We start from the raw sequence: 16,736 nt of genomic DNA on the forward strand, positions 1-16,736 counted from the left end.
GCAATGTTGATAGATACACACATACATAACTGTAAATTTCACACACAGTAAATCATCAATGGTTGAAATCACCGGTCACATTTGAATACCCTTTACTTAATCTTTTTTTGAAACGTTGCATGGGTGAAATTAGTTTGATGAAACCGTGTACGAGGTAAAAATTAGTTTGAGGAAGGAATGAAATGATAACAAAGAATAATGAGGAACGAATTCACGACATTCGAATGAGTTTGAGGAAACCGTGCTAGACTGTACTTAGTCCAGTCATCTTGAAGAGATGTATGGCCCTTGTAAACAGATTTATCCCAGTTTCTTTAGCATCACATTGACAGCAGCAATCTCATCCTTTGCCTGGGATGGTTATCTATTGCAAAGTACTATTTTTTACAGGATTTCATTGAAATTTGATGACTAAATCAAGGGAGAGTGGAGAAAAAAAATGATTTTATGGATTTGAACCAGGTCGGTTTGTGTTAAAGTCAATGCTTTATCAATTGAGCTATGGGAACCTTCTGGTTAATACAGAGCAGCACCTGTACATCTGGCAAAATACATAACGCATGCACTGATTGTTTTTCTGTCCTAGCAACAAAAGATTCAGGGATTGTCTTATAGTTATAACATTCGGCTTTTAAATCTTGAAATTATAATTCGTTTTTACATAATTTTTGAAGCTAAAATTACTCCCAAAAATATCACATTTGATTGAATCCAAAGAATGATCTGGTTGGTATTTTAGGTTGTGTGTTGGCATGCCCGCGCGTGCATGTGTGTGTTTTGGTGCAAGTATGGGTGTGTTTTTTTTCTCCTGAATTTGCAATTGGTCCATGATTCTTAATCAGTAACTAACAGATGGCCAAGCACATCCAGCTCCAACAACACGTGTGAATTGGATGGAAGGTCAACGCCACGTGGTGGGACAACAAAGGTGATATAATATAGATTTGAAAAATACACTTGTATTCAAGAAAGAAAACAAAACTTTCAATGATATCATATGATATATTTATTTCAATGTTTTGTTTTTTTATGCATCCGAGTTTTAAAATGTCCTTTAAATCAATATTGTTTATTTATCCCTTGAATGATACATGTTATGATTGCATGTGCAGGTTATTTTTTTAATCTTTATATCGGCGCTTCCGAGCACTTTTGGTAGAAAGGGGCGCTATAGAAATTATTATTATTATTATTATTATTATTATTATTATTATTATTATTATTATTATTATTATTATTATTATTATTATTATTATTATTATTACTATTATTATATTATTATTATTATTATTATTATTATTATTATTATTATTATTATTATTATTATTATCTTTATTATTATTATTATTATTATTATTATTATTATTATTATTATTATTATTATTATTATTATTATTATTATTATTATTATTATTATTATTATTGTTGTTGTTGTTGTTGATGTTATTATTATGTTGTTATTATTATTATCCCTTCAAAAATTGGTTTGTTATTCTTTAACATCAAATTGTGATGGATGTAACTTATTATACCTATTGATTTTATTTTAAAATTTTATTTGTGTGCATAGATTGAAATTGTTGACAGCAATAGGAGTGTGGTGTTTTGTTTTCTGTTTGTTGTCATTTCGTTCTAATGTGTGCTGTAAAATTTTTGTTAAAATTTGAGTAAAAGTTTGCAATTGAAAAACACATACCTGTTTTTATCAAATATGTAATCTATTTCCAGTGTCTGGACGACCACAGCCATTTCTTATTTGTACAAAATCACATAGGAGAGATGACAGAACTGTTGGCTGAGGATGGTTAGTAAAATGTGTTAAATTATTGCCTGTATTATTACACTTGCTTTTATTAAGTTCACTTTTTTACTTATATTTTTAGTGGACAATGGTCGAAGCACAAATGGTTTTGCATTTGTTATTGATTAATCATTTAAGGAAGTATTATATTTTCAACTTGATTAATCCTTTATATTTTCAGATGTCACTCTTCTTGTGGGGGGGGGGGGGGGGGGGGGGAACTTCCCAATAACCGAGATGGTAGAGCACTTTCTTAAACCCAAAGGGACCAGAGTTGATTTAGAATGCAGGAGAATTTTTCTCACCCCCCCCCCCCCCAATTCCCTTACCGGTGATTGGGCAGCTGGGTCTGTTAGATCTGGCAGAAAGTACTTTGCGATAGACTAATGTCCTATCTCAAGGGTAACAAGGAATCAGTATAGAAGACTGGATAAACTTGGGCTCTATGGGTCTTGTGGCTCTGATGGTCTAGTTAATTTTTTTTTTTTTTCATTTCATATCAAGACAGGAAAATGAAAATATGTCAAATGCAAAGAGTGAAAGAGGGTATTTTGGATACATGAAAAAGAGTATATTTTCTGAATAAGAGAATGTTTTGGTGGGGAAAAAAATTATAATAAAAATATTTTTAAATGCCCAAAATTATGCGCATGAAAGGTTCAGCTTTCAGCATCATTGAAAGGTTCAGATTTCAGCATCATTGAAAGGTTCAGATTTCATCATCATGCCATCGAGAAAAGACTGCTGTCTGCTGTATTTGAAATTCTTGAGTTGATGTAAATTGTAATAGGTGTTATGCACCAAGCCAATAGAAATGAGTTGGGTTGGTATTCATTTCATATTTAATTTGTGTCTTTATCGGAAACAGTTAAGCTTACTGACAGTGCTGTTATGTTGGTTAAGGTAAGGAGAAGTTTTCAATGCCTGTTGCTAACAAAAAAAATGTGAGCTTTTATTTAGTGCAATTCCAACCATCAGTAGCACACTGTAGAGTCACCTGGAACAACTACTAAAGACGTCTAACTTCTTCTATGTCATGGCACAAGTTTGAAGGGCTAGAGCTCCGGTGGTCGCTGGTTCGGATAAGTAAGTAAGTATGTAGTGCAATATCTATTAAGTATGCTCAAAGCTCTCAACAAATGAACATGTTGTATGAGACATGTCACTCGATAATGATTTTTTAAAATAAATTTTGAAGATGCATTGTACAGCCAAGAGACATCAATTTATCTTTTTACTTATTTGTATTTTTTGGGGTATTTTTTTGGTCATTGTTTATCCAGATGACAAGATGTCAGGGATGGGTCCTGTCACTGCCTCGGTCAAGTCCCTTTCAATGGAGGCTGTAGGAGCTTTGGGTTTTATCTTGGCTGGCCGAATAGACACCTCATCGTATGTATTTCTGTCTCTCTCTCTCTCTCTCTCTCTCTCTCTCTCTCTCTCTCTCTCTCTCTCTCTCTCTCTCTCTCTCTCTCTCTCTCTCTCTCTCTCTCTCTCACACATACACACATACACACAGTCTCTCCTTCTCTTTCTCTACTCCCTTAATTGCTTGGTTGGTGATATGAATGAAGAATTGTGAATCCATGTTTGTGTGGCTCTGTGGCTCAGTGGTTTGGTGTCTTGTCGTGTTACAAAAGTCAAGCAATATTAAGAGTGATCAGTAGCCAGATTGGTAACAGTAATCGTGGAAAATTCTGGTCCCTGGGTAATGTACTTCACACACATTACGCCACTCAACTCGGATGTGAATGATTTCTTGACTGCAGGCATTGTTGAATACTGTAAGAGTGTCAATACACAAAGGATGCATGTCAGGCACTAGTACTGTATGAAATGAGAATATGGTTCCATGTGGCCTGCTAAGGGAATAAATAAATTTTGAGGCATTGAGCATGGTTAGTCCATGGAAATACGCTCTATAAATGTTCATGTTTATTTCATTTTGATTTGGTGATAAAATTTTGTTTTTATTAAAGAAGTCTTTCAGAGGCGTTAGGCCCATGGGGCGGAGTTTATCCCGGGGTTTCTATAGCATGAAGTGGACAATAGCAATTGCTTGCTATCCTTTGGATAGGACACTAGTCTATCGCAAAGTACTTTTTGCCAGATCTAACAGACCTAGCTACCCATTTACTTCTGGGTGGACAGGGGGGGGGGGGTCAGAAAAAAATGTCGACTGCACCCGGGATCACTCTCGGTCCCTTTGTGTGTGAAGCGAGTGCTCTACCAACTGAGCCATCAGAACCCCCTGATTTGGTGATAAATAGGTGTTAAAAATAGTTCTTGTTTTTTTTGGATTGCATCTTTAATTATAATCTTTATTTGTCTCTCTTTTTCTTTCTATATTAAAACAAGTAAAGTAACCCTTTTAAGTGGTATGGTCCAATGAGCTAGGATTTACAGCGGTTTCAGTAGTGTTATTCATTGTCATTGGTTGCTATCCATTGGATAGGACTATAGTCTGTTGCAAAGGACTCTCTGTCAGATCTTTTTTACACAGCTTCAGCTACCCATTCAGTGTTGATCGATCATAGAGGTCAGAAAAAGTTGGGAGTGATAAACAAACCATTTGATATTGAGGCAAGTTCAAATCACGACACCCTCTCTTCTGATTTAGATCAAATTCTTCCCAGTCACTATCCCTTTTGATTTATGTTTTCTCATTTCGGACCCTCTATTTGGAACGCCTTACCGCAGAGCATTCGTGAAAAAGAATCTTTGTCTATTTTTAAACGTTCCCTTAAAACATATTTGTTTCAATTTTAGTAGATGGTATGAGACGCAAGATAGGTTTGGTTTGTGTTGTGTGTTGTGTTGTGTATGTGTGTGTGTGTGTATGTGTGCTTGTGTGTGTAAATGAGTATGTTTCAGCCAAAGTAATTTGTAATTTAAGCGCTTAGAGTCTGGTGTCTCAGAGTTATAGCGCTATATAAGTTTTCAGCATTATTATTATTCAGCATTATTATGTTTCTTTATGAATGAGTTTGGATGTTTTATCTTCTCAGTCATGACAGTTTTGATTATTCCTGATTTCTTAGGTCTTTGATTCCATTGCAAGATCTTGCCTGTTTTCAACCTGTCCAGTACAAAAGTGGATATTCTAAGGTATGGAAACTGAATATAAATTTTCATATTTTTAAAATTCCCATGTTAAAGAATATGATCAAAACTGTTTTTCTCCTGGAAAGCTGCATGTGTGTTTACTACATACAACAGTTGGTTAAAATGCATTATTTTATTTGTTATTAAAATTAAAATGGTATAGCACTCACCTTTGGATCGGACGGTCCTGGGTTTGAGCAGTGCATAGTCGAGTCCATGGAAAAGGCTCTTTACTTACATTCTCTTACTTTACTCAGGTGTAAAATGAGTATCTGGCCGTTAACAGAATTGTCTTTGCCTGAAAAAAAAATTGTGATATCGCCTAACAGGTGTCATGTCTCATCTTAAAAGTTAAATTGTCGCAGTTGGCCAGGGACCCCTTGCAAAAGTGCTTTGAGCACATTTTGTGGATATTGTGCTATATAAAAGCTCTATTTTTTTTGTTATTACATGAAAGATACTATTTATATTCATTTATATATTAATTAGTACTCAAAATAGTATATGTTTTGTCTCTTGAGGGCTTAAGTTGTTTTTTTAAAGTTGACTTTTCTTTTTTCTTTTCACTTTCACTTGCTTTAATATGAAAAGATATGAACTGGAGAGAAAATACTATTATTATCATTTTATTTTTTTTAGAAGACTTTTAAATAAGTTCAATCTTTTTTGGTTTGTTTTTTTTTAAATATCATAATACAATTTGAATTTGACGCAATAGATAAATTGGACTTTTTCTAACATTTTAAAATATTTTTCTGCTTATTTATTATCAGAATTGATTTTCTATCAAACATAATAGATTTATTTCTTGTAAAGTCTTAATATGAATTTCTATCCAAAGTATTGTGTTTCTATGTTTGTGCAATCGACTCCATGAAATCATAAACATTGTCTATTTATTAATATGAGTAAAACTGCATTATATGAACTAAAGATATAGTCTTTAAGGGTTCTTATTTAAGACTTGGATCATTTAAGTATCATATTTTCTGTAAAAATACATCTTGTTAAAGCTCATTCTAACATATTTAATGGATGTAAACATTGTATTTTTTGTATTGATTACATGCATTGAAGGTTGTAAGTCTCAAACGCTATTTTTTATACTTTTTAATCTCTATTGCATTAAAGTAAAGTGGATATCCTCTTTTTTCATTTGCATAGAATGAAATAATATTATGTCATCAAATAATTCTGAGAAAAAAGACATCAAAATTATGAATTATGACATCTTTAATACTAAAATAATATTATTTCAATCTCAGACAGAGTTTTGCTGGTTAAGCTAAGAGGACCTGTAGTTGACACCAATATTATTCAAGTTTATGCACCAACAGAAGAGGCGACAGATGCAGATATGACAGAGTTTTACCATTCACTAGACAAAGCAAAACGAATGTGTAAATCACAAGAAGTCCTTATGGTAATGGGGGACCTAAATGCTAAGATTGGCAGAGGCAGAGATGGTGACATAATCGGACCACATGGACTCGGAGACAGAAATGAACGAGGAAACATCTGGGCAGATTGGTGTAGAACAAATAAATTAATGATTTCAAACACCTGGTTTCAACAACACCCAAGAAGAACCTGGACATGGCAATCACCAGGGGACAGAGCAAGGAACCAGATAGACTTTATAGCAGTATCATCAAGATTCAGAAATGGCATATTAAATTGCAAAACCTATCCAGGCGCCGATGTAGACAGTGACCATGTCCCAGTTGTTTGTACAGTAAGGATAAAGTTTAAAGCTATTCAGAGAACAGCTGGTAGAATAAAGAGGGATTACAGGTTATGCAAAGACAATGGCATACAAACAAAAATGAGAGAAGAATTTGAAAATGCACTCATGATACAAAGCCAAAGTGAACCTGATAACGAAAAATGTGAAAAACAATTTGATATATTCCAAAAGTGTGTCAAAGCAACTGCAGAAAAGCATTTACCAATAGCTCAAATAAACAGCAAAAAGGAATGGATGACAAATGAAATTCTAAACCTATTTGAAGAAAGACGAAAATGCAACAGAGGGTCTGCAGAATACCAAACATTGAACAACCACATTAAATCCAAATGCATCGAGGCACACGAGAACTATCTAGACTGGAAATGCTGCGAAATCGAAAAAGAATACAAACCCAACCCCCAACAAGCTCACCAAAGAATAAAAGAACTATCAGGGAAAAGGAAAAGCAAAGCAGCAGGAAGTTGTATCCAAAACAAACAAGGGGAACTGCTATTTGAAGAACAACATATAGAAAGCCGATGGGTAGAATACATAGGCGAACTGTACAATGATCCAAATAGAAATGAACCACCACTGAAATTCAAAGAACCATTAAGCGGACCAAACATCACCAAAAGTGAAATTGAACATGCCATGGAACGAATGAGGGATGGTAAAGCAACAGGCCCTGATGAAATATCTGTAGAGGTATTAAAAAGCCTAGGAGATCTAGCAATTGATGAACTTCACATATTATTCAACAATATATACAATACTGGGAAAATTCCAGAAGATCTCTGTAACTCTATTTTCATAGCAATACCAAAGAAAGCAGGTGCAGTCAGATGCGAAAATTTTAGAACTATAAGTTTAATAAGCCACATCAACAAAATACTGTTGCGTATAATTATCAACAGGCTAAGGAATAAGATTAACCCCGAAATCGCAGAAGAACAATATGGATTCCAACCTGACAGAGGGACAAGGAACGCAATATACCTCCTCCGTGTTTTAAGTGAAAGAGCTATACAGGTTCAGACCCCACTATACCTCTGTTTTGTCGACTACAAAAAAGCTTTTGATAGAGTACGCCACGAAGAAATACTAAAACAACTGCACTCCATTGGCGCTGATGAGAAAGACCTCAGACTCATGCAAACATTATACTACACCCAGCAGGCATCTATCAAAATCGGAAACTCTACAGGAAATTCCATTCCTATTAAGAAAGGAGTCCGTCAAGGGTGTGTTGCCTCACCAGATCTGTTTAATCTATACCAAGAAACAATCATGAGGGGCATAAATAATATGGAGGGAATAAAAGTAGGAGGTCACAACATAAATAATATAAGATACGCAGACGATACGGTACTCATTGCAACATCAGAAATCCAACTTCAAAAGATTGTTGACAAAGTGGTAGTAGATAGTGAAGCCAAGGGAATGGAAGTGAATATCACCAAAACGGAATGCATGGTAATACAGAAAAACCCCGAAAACAACAACACCTGCAATATAACGATTCACGGCGAGCAACTTACCAACGTAGAAAGTTTTAAATACCTAGGTTCAATAGTGACAACAGATGGAAGATGTAACCGAGACATACGAGCAAGAATAACTCAAGCCAAACAGGCCTTCATGGACCTGGGAAACATTTTGAAAAACAAACAGATGTCGTTCGGGATTAGATTCCGAGTCTTGAAGTGCTACGTGTGGCCAATCTTGTTATACGGATGCGAAAGCTGGACTACAAATGCAGAAACACAAAAGAACATTGAAGCTTTTGAAATGTGGTGCTTGAGAAGGATGCAGAGAATATCGTATACTGCACACAAAACGAACGAAGAAGTGCTAAAACAAACATACCAACAAAGGAAACTAATGCCCTTAATAGTGGATCGACAACTATCCTTTTTCGGACACATAGTAAGGAAAGATAAGAATGAATACCTGGCAAGTTGTGGAAAAATACCTGGTAAACGCGCCCGGGGGAGACAAAGAAAAACACTCATAGACCAACTGAAGGGCTTCACCAACCTAACAATCCAAGAGCTGTTTGAAAAAGCAAGAGACAGGGAGGAATGGAGAGAGATAATTCATGCAGTATCCGAAGCCTGGACCAGGCATGGAACCTAGAAGAAGAATAATATTATTTCCTTTTTAAAGGAGTCTTTCAAAACCTGATCTACAAGCATATTTAAAATTTTTTTGAATTTGTAGCAAAAAATCCCTTAATGGTCACTCATTTGATTGTTTTCTCCTTTTTTATATGATTTTTGGTTCTAGAATCAAATAGATTATTAAAATCAGCTCATAATTGATCCATTTTCAGAGCAGCCAAACATTCTCTGCACGCCATTTTGCCATGTGGGTCAAGGATTGCCTCGTACAAAATCCCTTCAACGTGTCGGCCTGTATTGCGTCGGGTACGCGGCTGACATGGCCCTTTGTTGGGGAAGAGCACAAATCAGAACACAACCACAAACGAGGCAAGATTGCCACCAATGCCCAGCATGTCCCCAAGGAACACGTCAGAGGGTGAGGATGGAGTTATTATGGAGATAAAGATAAAGGGAGTAAATCTGATTCATGAATGAACAACACAAAACAAACAACGTTTCGGCCCTTGGCCTTTTTCAAATAAACACAGGATACATATATATTTATATTAGATTGTGAATATAATATATATATGCATTCTGTGTTTACTTGAAAAAGGCCAAGGGCCGAAACGTTGTTTGTTTTGTGTTGTTCATTCATGAGTCAGATTTACTCCCTTTATCTTTGTCTCCATTTTATTGACTCATTTAGGCACCTCTATTTATTAGATGAAGTTATTAGGCTACTAGTGCATGCATAATATGTACATATCTCTAGACCCCCATTTTATTACGATATTCAACTTGGAAATAATTGCCAGGACAGTGACAATGTTTATTTTCTGTGGGGAAAAAAAATTATGATAGTTTCTTACTGGCTGCATATGTTATCCCACCGATTCCATTTGCTGCTTGCTTGGGACACATCTTAAAGCTGTTTGAACACAATAAGTGGATGGTTTGCCAAATTAAAAAATTACATTTTGCTTGTATAATATAATGTAGCTTGTCTTTTGGAGCCATTTTTCTCAGGTCGTAAAAAGAAAATCTTGCCATATTTTTTGAATCCCACTTTTTCTCTATTTGTGATCTATCTCCTTTAATTGGTATTTTGTGTGTGTGTGGGGGGGGGGGGGGGGGGGGGGGGGGGGGTTAAACTTGTGTCAGAATTTATTTTTAATATTAAAATAATGAGAAATATAATTTTTTTTGGTTTTTGATGTGCAGTCAACATTGTTATAGTAATAACTATGAAAGTTTTTATTGAATTATTTTTTAAAGGGCTCTTTTTTCATTGAAAAATATATTTTCATTTATGAGTGAAAACCCTGTTTTATTTGCGTTATGGGTTGGCTGCTCTAGAAGACTTAACACATATTATTATACCAATCTTCTGTGATCTTTATAAATAATTGGCAATGTGCTGTGAAGGTTAACATCCAGTGTGGAAGGGATAAAACCATGCCACTTACGGAACTTGAAACACAGAGTTTGATGTTGATGGTATTTCTGTAAAATAGATATGGAGAAAGTCCATCATTAGATTTTGTTTTTCTTTTTTTTTTTTCTTTTAACAATGGTTCTTAAAAGGATTGCACAAATATCCTTTTTTTTTCAAGGGATTAAAAACACTTGGGTTTTTTTTCCTTAATTTCAGGAATAAAATGATTATCATGAGTCAAGTCAGCAAACAGACCATTGCAAGAGTAAGTGTTTTCAAATTTGACACAGTGTCTTTATCAGGTATTGTGCCGGGGTGAATCTGACTCCGATAATGGAGTGTAAAGGCCAAATATGAGGAGGCAAATATCAAAACCTGCTAAGTCACATCGAGATAGAATATAAGTTAACACTCTCATGCATCTATTGGCACATTAGAATCACAAGTGAAAATATGAAGTTTTGGAACATGCAAGGTACAGGTCTATGAGGGAAACAAGACAAGTATTTTCCTTTATAAGTCACTAAATAAATGACATCAGCCAAGATACAAACCTCTGTCAATCGCTGTCTTCGACAAATCCTCAAGTTGAAATGGTTTGACAAAGTGCCAAACGCTGACCTTTGGACAAGAACAAACCAAGAGCAAAATGGATATCCAGGTCAGACGCAGAAAGTGGCAATGGGTTGGCCATACCCTGTGGAAGGAGCTCTGTAATATGACCAAGCAGGCTCTCGAATGGACTCGCAGGGCAAGAGGAAACAGGGTCGTCCAAAACAGACTTGGAGGAGAAGCCTTCACCAAGATTTGTGCGTCTCCAATCTTACCTGGATTGAGGAAAAGGTCTGTGCCAAGGACAGAAGAAGATGAAAGAGTGCTGTTGAGGCCCTATGCTTCGCCAAGAGCTAAGAGGCATAAGTCAAATAAATGACAAAAAAATTGCCTCTTGCTCTAAATGATAAAACTAGGGACTTAGCACGTTTTGAAAGTCACCTCCTCATAGAATGATATTTGAACTGTTATCAAGAAAACAAATGAGTCATGATACCTCCCTTCTCCCTCCCCCTTCCTAAAATTAAAGGTAGCAACAACAACAACAACAATTTTATATTATTGATCAGTTTAAGGTCAGACTCAATTTTTGGCATCTGACATCCAGATTGATTTAAAGAACACAGTACGTATCATTTGGCTAACATTGCACATAAAAATTGCAGCAGTTTCCAATTTTCTGATTAAATCTTTGAAATATTTTCTTGTTATAAAAGTGCTATCTATTGCAAACATTTAAAATCATTTTCTTCCTTTTTACTGGCGCTGATATGACCTAAGTGTGTTGCAAGCGTTGTAAAACAAACAAAAACAAAAATCAGGACAAAGCTTATTACATTTTAAAATCATTAATTCATTTATTCATTCATTCATCCATTCATTTATTCATTCATTCATTCATTCATTATTTATTTATTCATTTATTTATTTACTTATTCATTTATTTATGAATCAAAGTCCATAGTTTAGCCATTATTTTATGTAGGCATTTGTTTTCAACAGTTTCACTGTGAGATGCAGGCAGTGGTCTGTGTCAGTGTCTCCTATAAAGTCTATAGCTTCATTTAAATTGTCTCCATAATATTAAACAGCTTTTGGTTAGAAACAAATTTTAACACGAGTCCTACTTGAGCATTTTATATTGCATAATATCCACTAAACCTGCTCTCAGATTCATATAAATGGAAAATCTAACAAGTTTCCTTGATTTCCAATAATGGTGAACTCAAGAGAGTTAACATGAAGACAGACATGATGCCTGTTATGCAACAGACATGATGCCTGTTAGGCGTTATTACAATTTATTTTTCGGACAGAGATAACACTGTAAATGGCCAGATACTATTTTATACCTGAGTACAGTGAAAGAATGTGCATAAAGAGCCTTTTCCAAGGACTCAACTATGCACCACTCCGTGTGGAACTCGAACCCAGGACCTTATGATCCTGTAGGCCAGCTTCATGTCACAAGACCACATAGCTCTACATAACAAAGAAAGTCAAAAACCCATCAGCACACATAGATCATCCATTTGTAATCTATGCCTATCTATAGTTGATACAAGAAACTTTTATACACTTGATGTTTTTGTATTAAGAGTTCAGGGACCTTAGAGATGAGTACTGTCAAGATCCATCGAAGCCATCATTCATACATCTATCTTCTATCTCCTCTCAGGTGGGTGGTGGTTACAATTTGATTCAATCAAAGAAAAGAAAAAGATATTCTGCATTTCATTTTTGTTTTTATGATTATTATGCAATGTACAATTGTTTGATTTTTTCCCCCTTCTTATTTGATTATGAGGATGTCTTTTTCCTATAGCAGACTGATTGCAATGAAAATCCTATTTAAAATGATTTATCCACTATCTTGTGTCTTTCTCAAAGCATTATGGCCAAGTGGGGAACCTCGACTCTCTTTACAGGGGCAGTGAGATAAGTTATGGAAGTCATCTCTACCTCTCTGTTTAGGATATCCCCTTTCTTGAAGCTTTCTGTCACTGCCCTGGGTTTTGCCTAAGCGTAGACGATGATCGTCTGCTGAAAGGGGAAGAATCAAAAGCATGACTTTGAGGAGGATGACACATTTTACTTTTTTATTTTTTTTGTAAATCATCTTTGTTACTGTCAGTGATATATAAGGAATTGTTGGTCATTGATTCGTATAATTAAAGCATTCTAACTTTTGACTCATCATGTTTTTTTTATAGTAGAACTGATATGCCTAAAAGTGTCAAAAGAGACTATTGGGTAGTTTTAGACTTGACGCATGATAGATTATCCTCAGTATCAACTGTTCTAGAACCAGAGAGACCCCTTTTATCGTTCTATTTTTTGACTGCTTTGAATCATGATTTTTAAATCCATAACTTTTGACTCATCGTGTTTCTTTTTAGTAGTACTGATATGCCTAAACGTGTCAAAAGAGTTACAAAACTCCTGAAAAAAAAATAGCTTTACAAACATGCATACTTGAATCGATTTCCAGATCTGTGACAATAGAAAAGTGCCGTAACACCACCCTAATTCTTGGTCCTGTGGAGGCTACAGTTCATGTCAGTGGTTGTGAGAATGTCTCCATCATAGCTCCATGCAGGCATTTTATGATCAGGTTTGTTGTCTTTATAATTATAACTATCATTTTTTATATTCCCATCCTGATGAAATTTTTGTTGTTGATTAGCATTTGAAAAGAAAAATGTGTTATTTTATGCAATATTCGCAAAATGTGCTCAAAGACAATGGACCTTAAATTTGTCTGAACTGTACTGACTTGATTAAATTTGTCTAAACTGTGACTTGATTAAATTTGTCTGAACTGTACTGACTTGATTCCATGCTCTCAAAAGATACGTCTAATTTCTTTTTTAACTCATTTGATTTCAAATTGTTTAAGGATGTAATAATAGAATTGTTCTTTACGATTTTAAATTCATAAATTCAGGAGGAAAAAAAAAAAGGTTGAGAGAGACATAAAATAATTACCTTATTGAATAGATTGTGTTAAAAAATTGAATGAGCATATTCATCTTTCGCACAATAAAAAACTGCTTTGTTATAAATTTTTGCTAAATCATTTATTGCTTGAATAATTTCAATGAATATACCAAATTTACCTTTTCCTTTTATACATTTGACATCCAGTGGTTCCACCCTTTGCACTTTGTACCTTTTGACCCCCCACCGACCTCTCATCCTGAGTAGTAATGACACAATAATGCTGGCACCTTACCACACACATTATGCTTGCCTAGAGGAACACATGGCAAAATCTGGTATTGGAACACAGCCCAATCTGTGGGACCAACCTTTGTGCATAGGTAATCAGATTTATTATTAGAAAACCAAAATCTCTCCCCTCCCCCATCCCCAAAGTCTGTTGAGGCCATGTTTAAGTTCGATGGTGGTTTACATATAAATGAAGAAAGACACTGCTTCTCTTTTGGAGGGAACACAACAAACTGAAGTGATCACTGGTAGCCTCCTTTTATTATTCTTACAAACGAGGAGAGCTCACAATTCAATTCAATTCAAATATTTATTTATTGTCGGCGTTTTAAAAATGTTTCATAGATAATGTAGTCAGGCTTATAGAAGCCTTTGACCGACATAGGTTATGACACATAGTGCATAAAAATACATAGTAATACATTTTCCTTTAAAACATTCCCTCATCAAGGTTCCAATCATGACACACAAAGAAAAGTAACATAATATTTTATATATATATATATATATATATATATATATATATATATATTATATATATATATATATATATATATATATATATATATATATATATTATATATATATATATATAAATATATATATGTACGGTTAGATTAATTACAAATATTACATTTGCATGGCTGGCCATTCCATGAGAGGATATGATTTTTGAAAACATTAAAATTTGAAATTTTCCTGATGTGCTCGGGAAGTTCATTCCAAAGCACAGCAGCAGAATATCTGAAAGATCTTTTGCCATAAGACGTTGTTCTGACCCTTAGAATATCAAGGAGGTTTGAGTATCTAAAATTGTATCTGTTATTTTTCAAAATGACCATATCAGATAGACAAGGAGGAGCAATTTTGTATAAATTTTTAACGTTTCCAAAGCAATTGTTCTCATTCGTCTTATTTGTAGGGAGGGGACTTTGGCCTTTGAAAGTAATTGGTCATAGGATCTTTTGTCATCTTCATAAATAAAATGCAGTGCTCTTTCTTGTATCTTTTCAAGTTTATCACAATTTGTTTTAGAACAGAAATGCCAAGCTAGTGGAGAGAAATTGAAATTTGACAATACAAAAGAGTGAAATATTGTTAACTTGTTCAATTTTGAAAGGTATTTTCCAAGCCTTTTTAAGACATTTAATTGCTGAGAAGCTTTACGGCAGATGGTTTTAATGTGTAAATCAAATTTTAGTTGGTAGTCTATGTCGATCCCTAGTAATTTTACAACTTCTTCAAATGTAGTACTTGCAGTTCCAATATGGAACGTGGGTTTTTTTGTGTGTGTTTTTGTACCTACTGCAATTGCCTGGAATTTGTCCGGGTTTGCTTGCATGCAATTTATTTCGAACCACTTGATAAGAATTTCGCTTTCATTTTCAATAGTTTTTAAAAGTATATCGAAATTTGAATGAGAATATGACAGGGTATTATCGTCAGCATAATTATATAATTTTCCCTCTCTGATAAAGTAGAATATATCATTTATAAAAATGTTAAAAAGTAATGGTCCAAGAATTGATCATTGTGGAACGCCTTTTTTAATGCCTGCCCACTCGCTCACAGCATCCTCTAATTTTATTTGTTGTTTTCTTCCGCTCAAGTAATTTTCAATTAGATAAAGAGCTTTTTGTTCTAGCCCATAGGCAGCTAGTTTAGCAATAAGAATGTTGTGAGGCAAGCAGTCAAAAGCCTTCGAAAGGTCCATGAGGATTGCAGCGACATATTTGTTATTGTCTAATGCCTCTTTCCAATCTTCAATTAAACGTAAAAGTGTTGTTTGGCAACCATGGCCTTTACGAAAAGCACACAAGTAGTCATTTAAAATGTCATCGAAATATATCGATAATTGCTGAAATATAATTTTTTCAAATACTTTGGAAACAACAGGTAGAAATGCTAACAGGACGATAGTTTTTCACATTTAGAGGATCTTGTTTTTTATATAAAGGCGTGACTTGTGCTAATTTCAATTGATCTGGAAACACACCAAAAGAAATTGATTTGTTAATTAGATTCGTTATTGGTTCAGCCAGCACGGGGGAGCCAGCTTTAAGAAGTCTGGCCGGAAAATTGTCAAAACCAGTTGCTTTCTTAATATTGATATTGTTGATAACTTTCTGGACAGTGTGTGAATCAGTTTCTTTGAATTCAAATTTAGGAAGGTCAGGTAAGTTTTCTTTGATGGATTTGATGCTTGGGTGAGTTTCTTGATCAAAAACAACGTCTTTACCAATGTCATTTGCAACATTTACAAAGAAAGAGTTAAAATTGTTACAGATATCACCAACATTATTCAATATCTTATCACCATCTTGAAGTACAATCTTTTGTTGATCTTTGTTGTGCTTCTTCGATAAGAATGGTTTGACCGTTGGCCAGAAATCTTTTGACTTCTGTCCTCCGATGCACCTTTCTAAGAAGTAACGTTTAATTGAACTTCTTTTTAATTTTACCACATAATTTCGTTGTTCTTTATAACTTTCCCATGATATATTTTTTTTTTTTCAAGTATTTGTTATGAAGCATTCTTTTTCTATATATATATACCTTTTCTTAATTCACTGTTCATGTATGGTACTGGCTTCCTTAGTGGGTATCTAGTTTTGAAAGGGGCATGTTTATTTGAGATTAAAATTACTTTATCGATAAATTCTCCATATTCAGTATTTACGTCGTTTTCTGAAGTACTGGTTTTGGTTAGAACAGAATGCAAATCTTCCTGATAACTTTTCTCGCAAAAGGTCCTAAAGCTTCTATAACATATTT

General features: G+C 34.5%; 1 protein-coding gene across 1 annotated transcript in view; it reads left to right on the plus strand.

Moving 5' to 3' along the window:
- LOC144969057 (TBCC domain-containing protein 1-like) overlaps nt 1-16,736 on the plus strand; it is a 55,895-nt gene that overhangs the window by 30,585 nt on the left and 8,574 nt on the right. The window contains exons 7-15 of the mRNA XM_078908052.1: nt 853-928; nt 1,729-1,804; nt 3,085-3,193; nt 4,843-4,909; nt 8,971-9,176; nt 10,395-10,443; nt 12,329-12,408; nt 13,222-13,344; nt 13,878-14,053. Of these exons, the coding sequence (XP_078764178.1) occupies nt 853-928; nt 1,729-1,804; nt 3,085-3,193; nt 4,843-4,909; nt 8,971-9,176; nt 10,395-10,443; nt 12,329-12,408; nt 13,222-13,344; nt 13,878-14,053 (962 nt within the window). The remainder of the gene's footprint in view (nt 1-852; nt 929-1,728; nt 1,805-3,084; nt 3,194-4,842; nt 4,910-8,970; nt 9,177-10,394; nt 10,444-12,328; nt 12,409-13,221; nt 13,345-13,877; nt 14,054-16,736) is intronic.

The sequence above is a fragment of the Berghia stephanieae genome, chromosome 3 (genome assembly GCF_034508935.2).
Source record: "Berghia stephanieae isolate SIO BIC M18660-M18661 chromosome 3, UCSD_Bste_1.3, whole genome shotgun sequence".
Taxonomy (NCBI): Eukaryota; Metazoa; Mollusca; class Gastropoda; order Nudibranchia; family Aeolidiidae; genus Berghia; species Berghia stephanieae.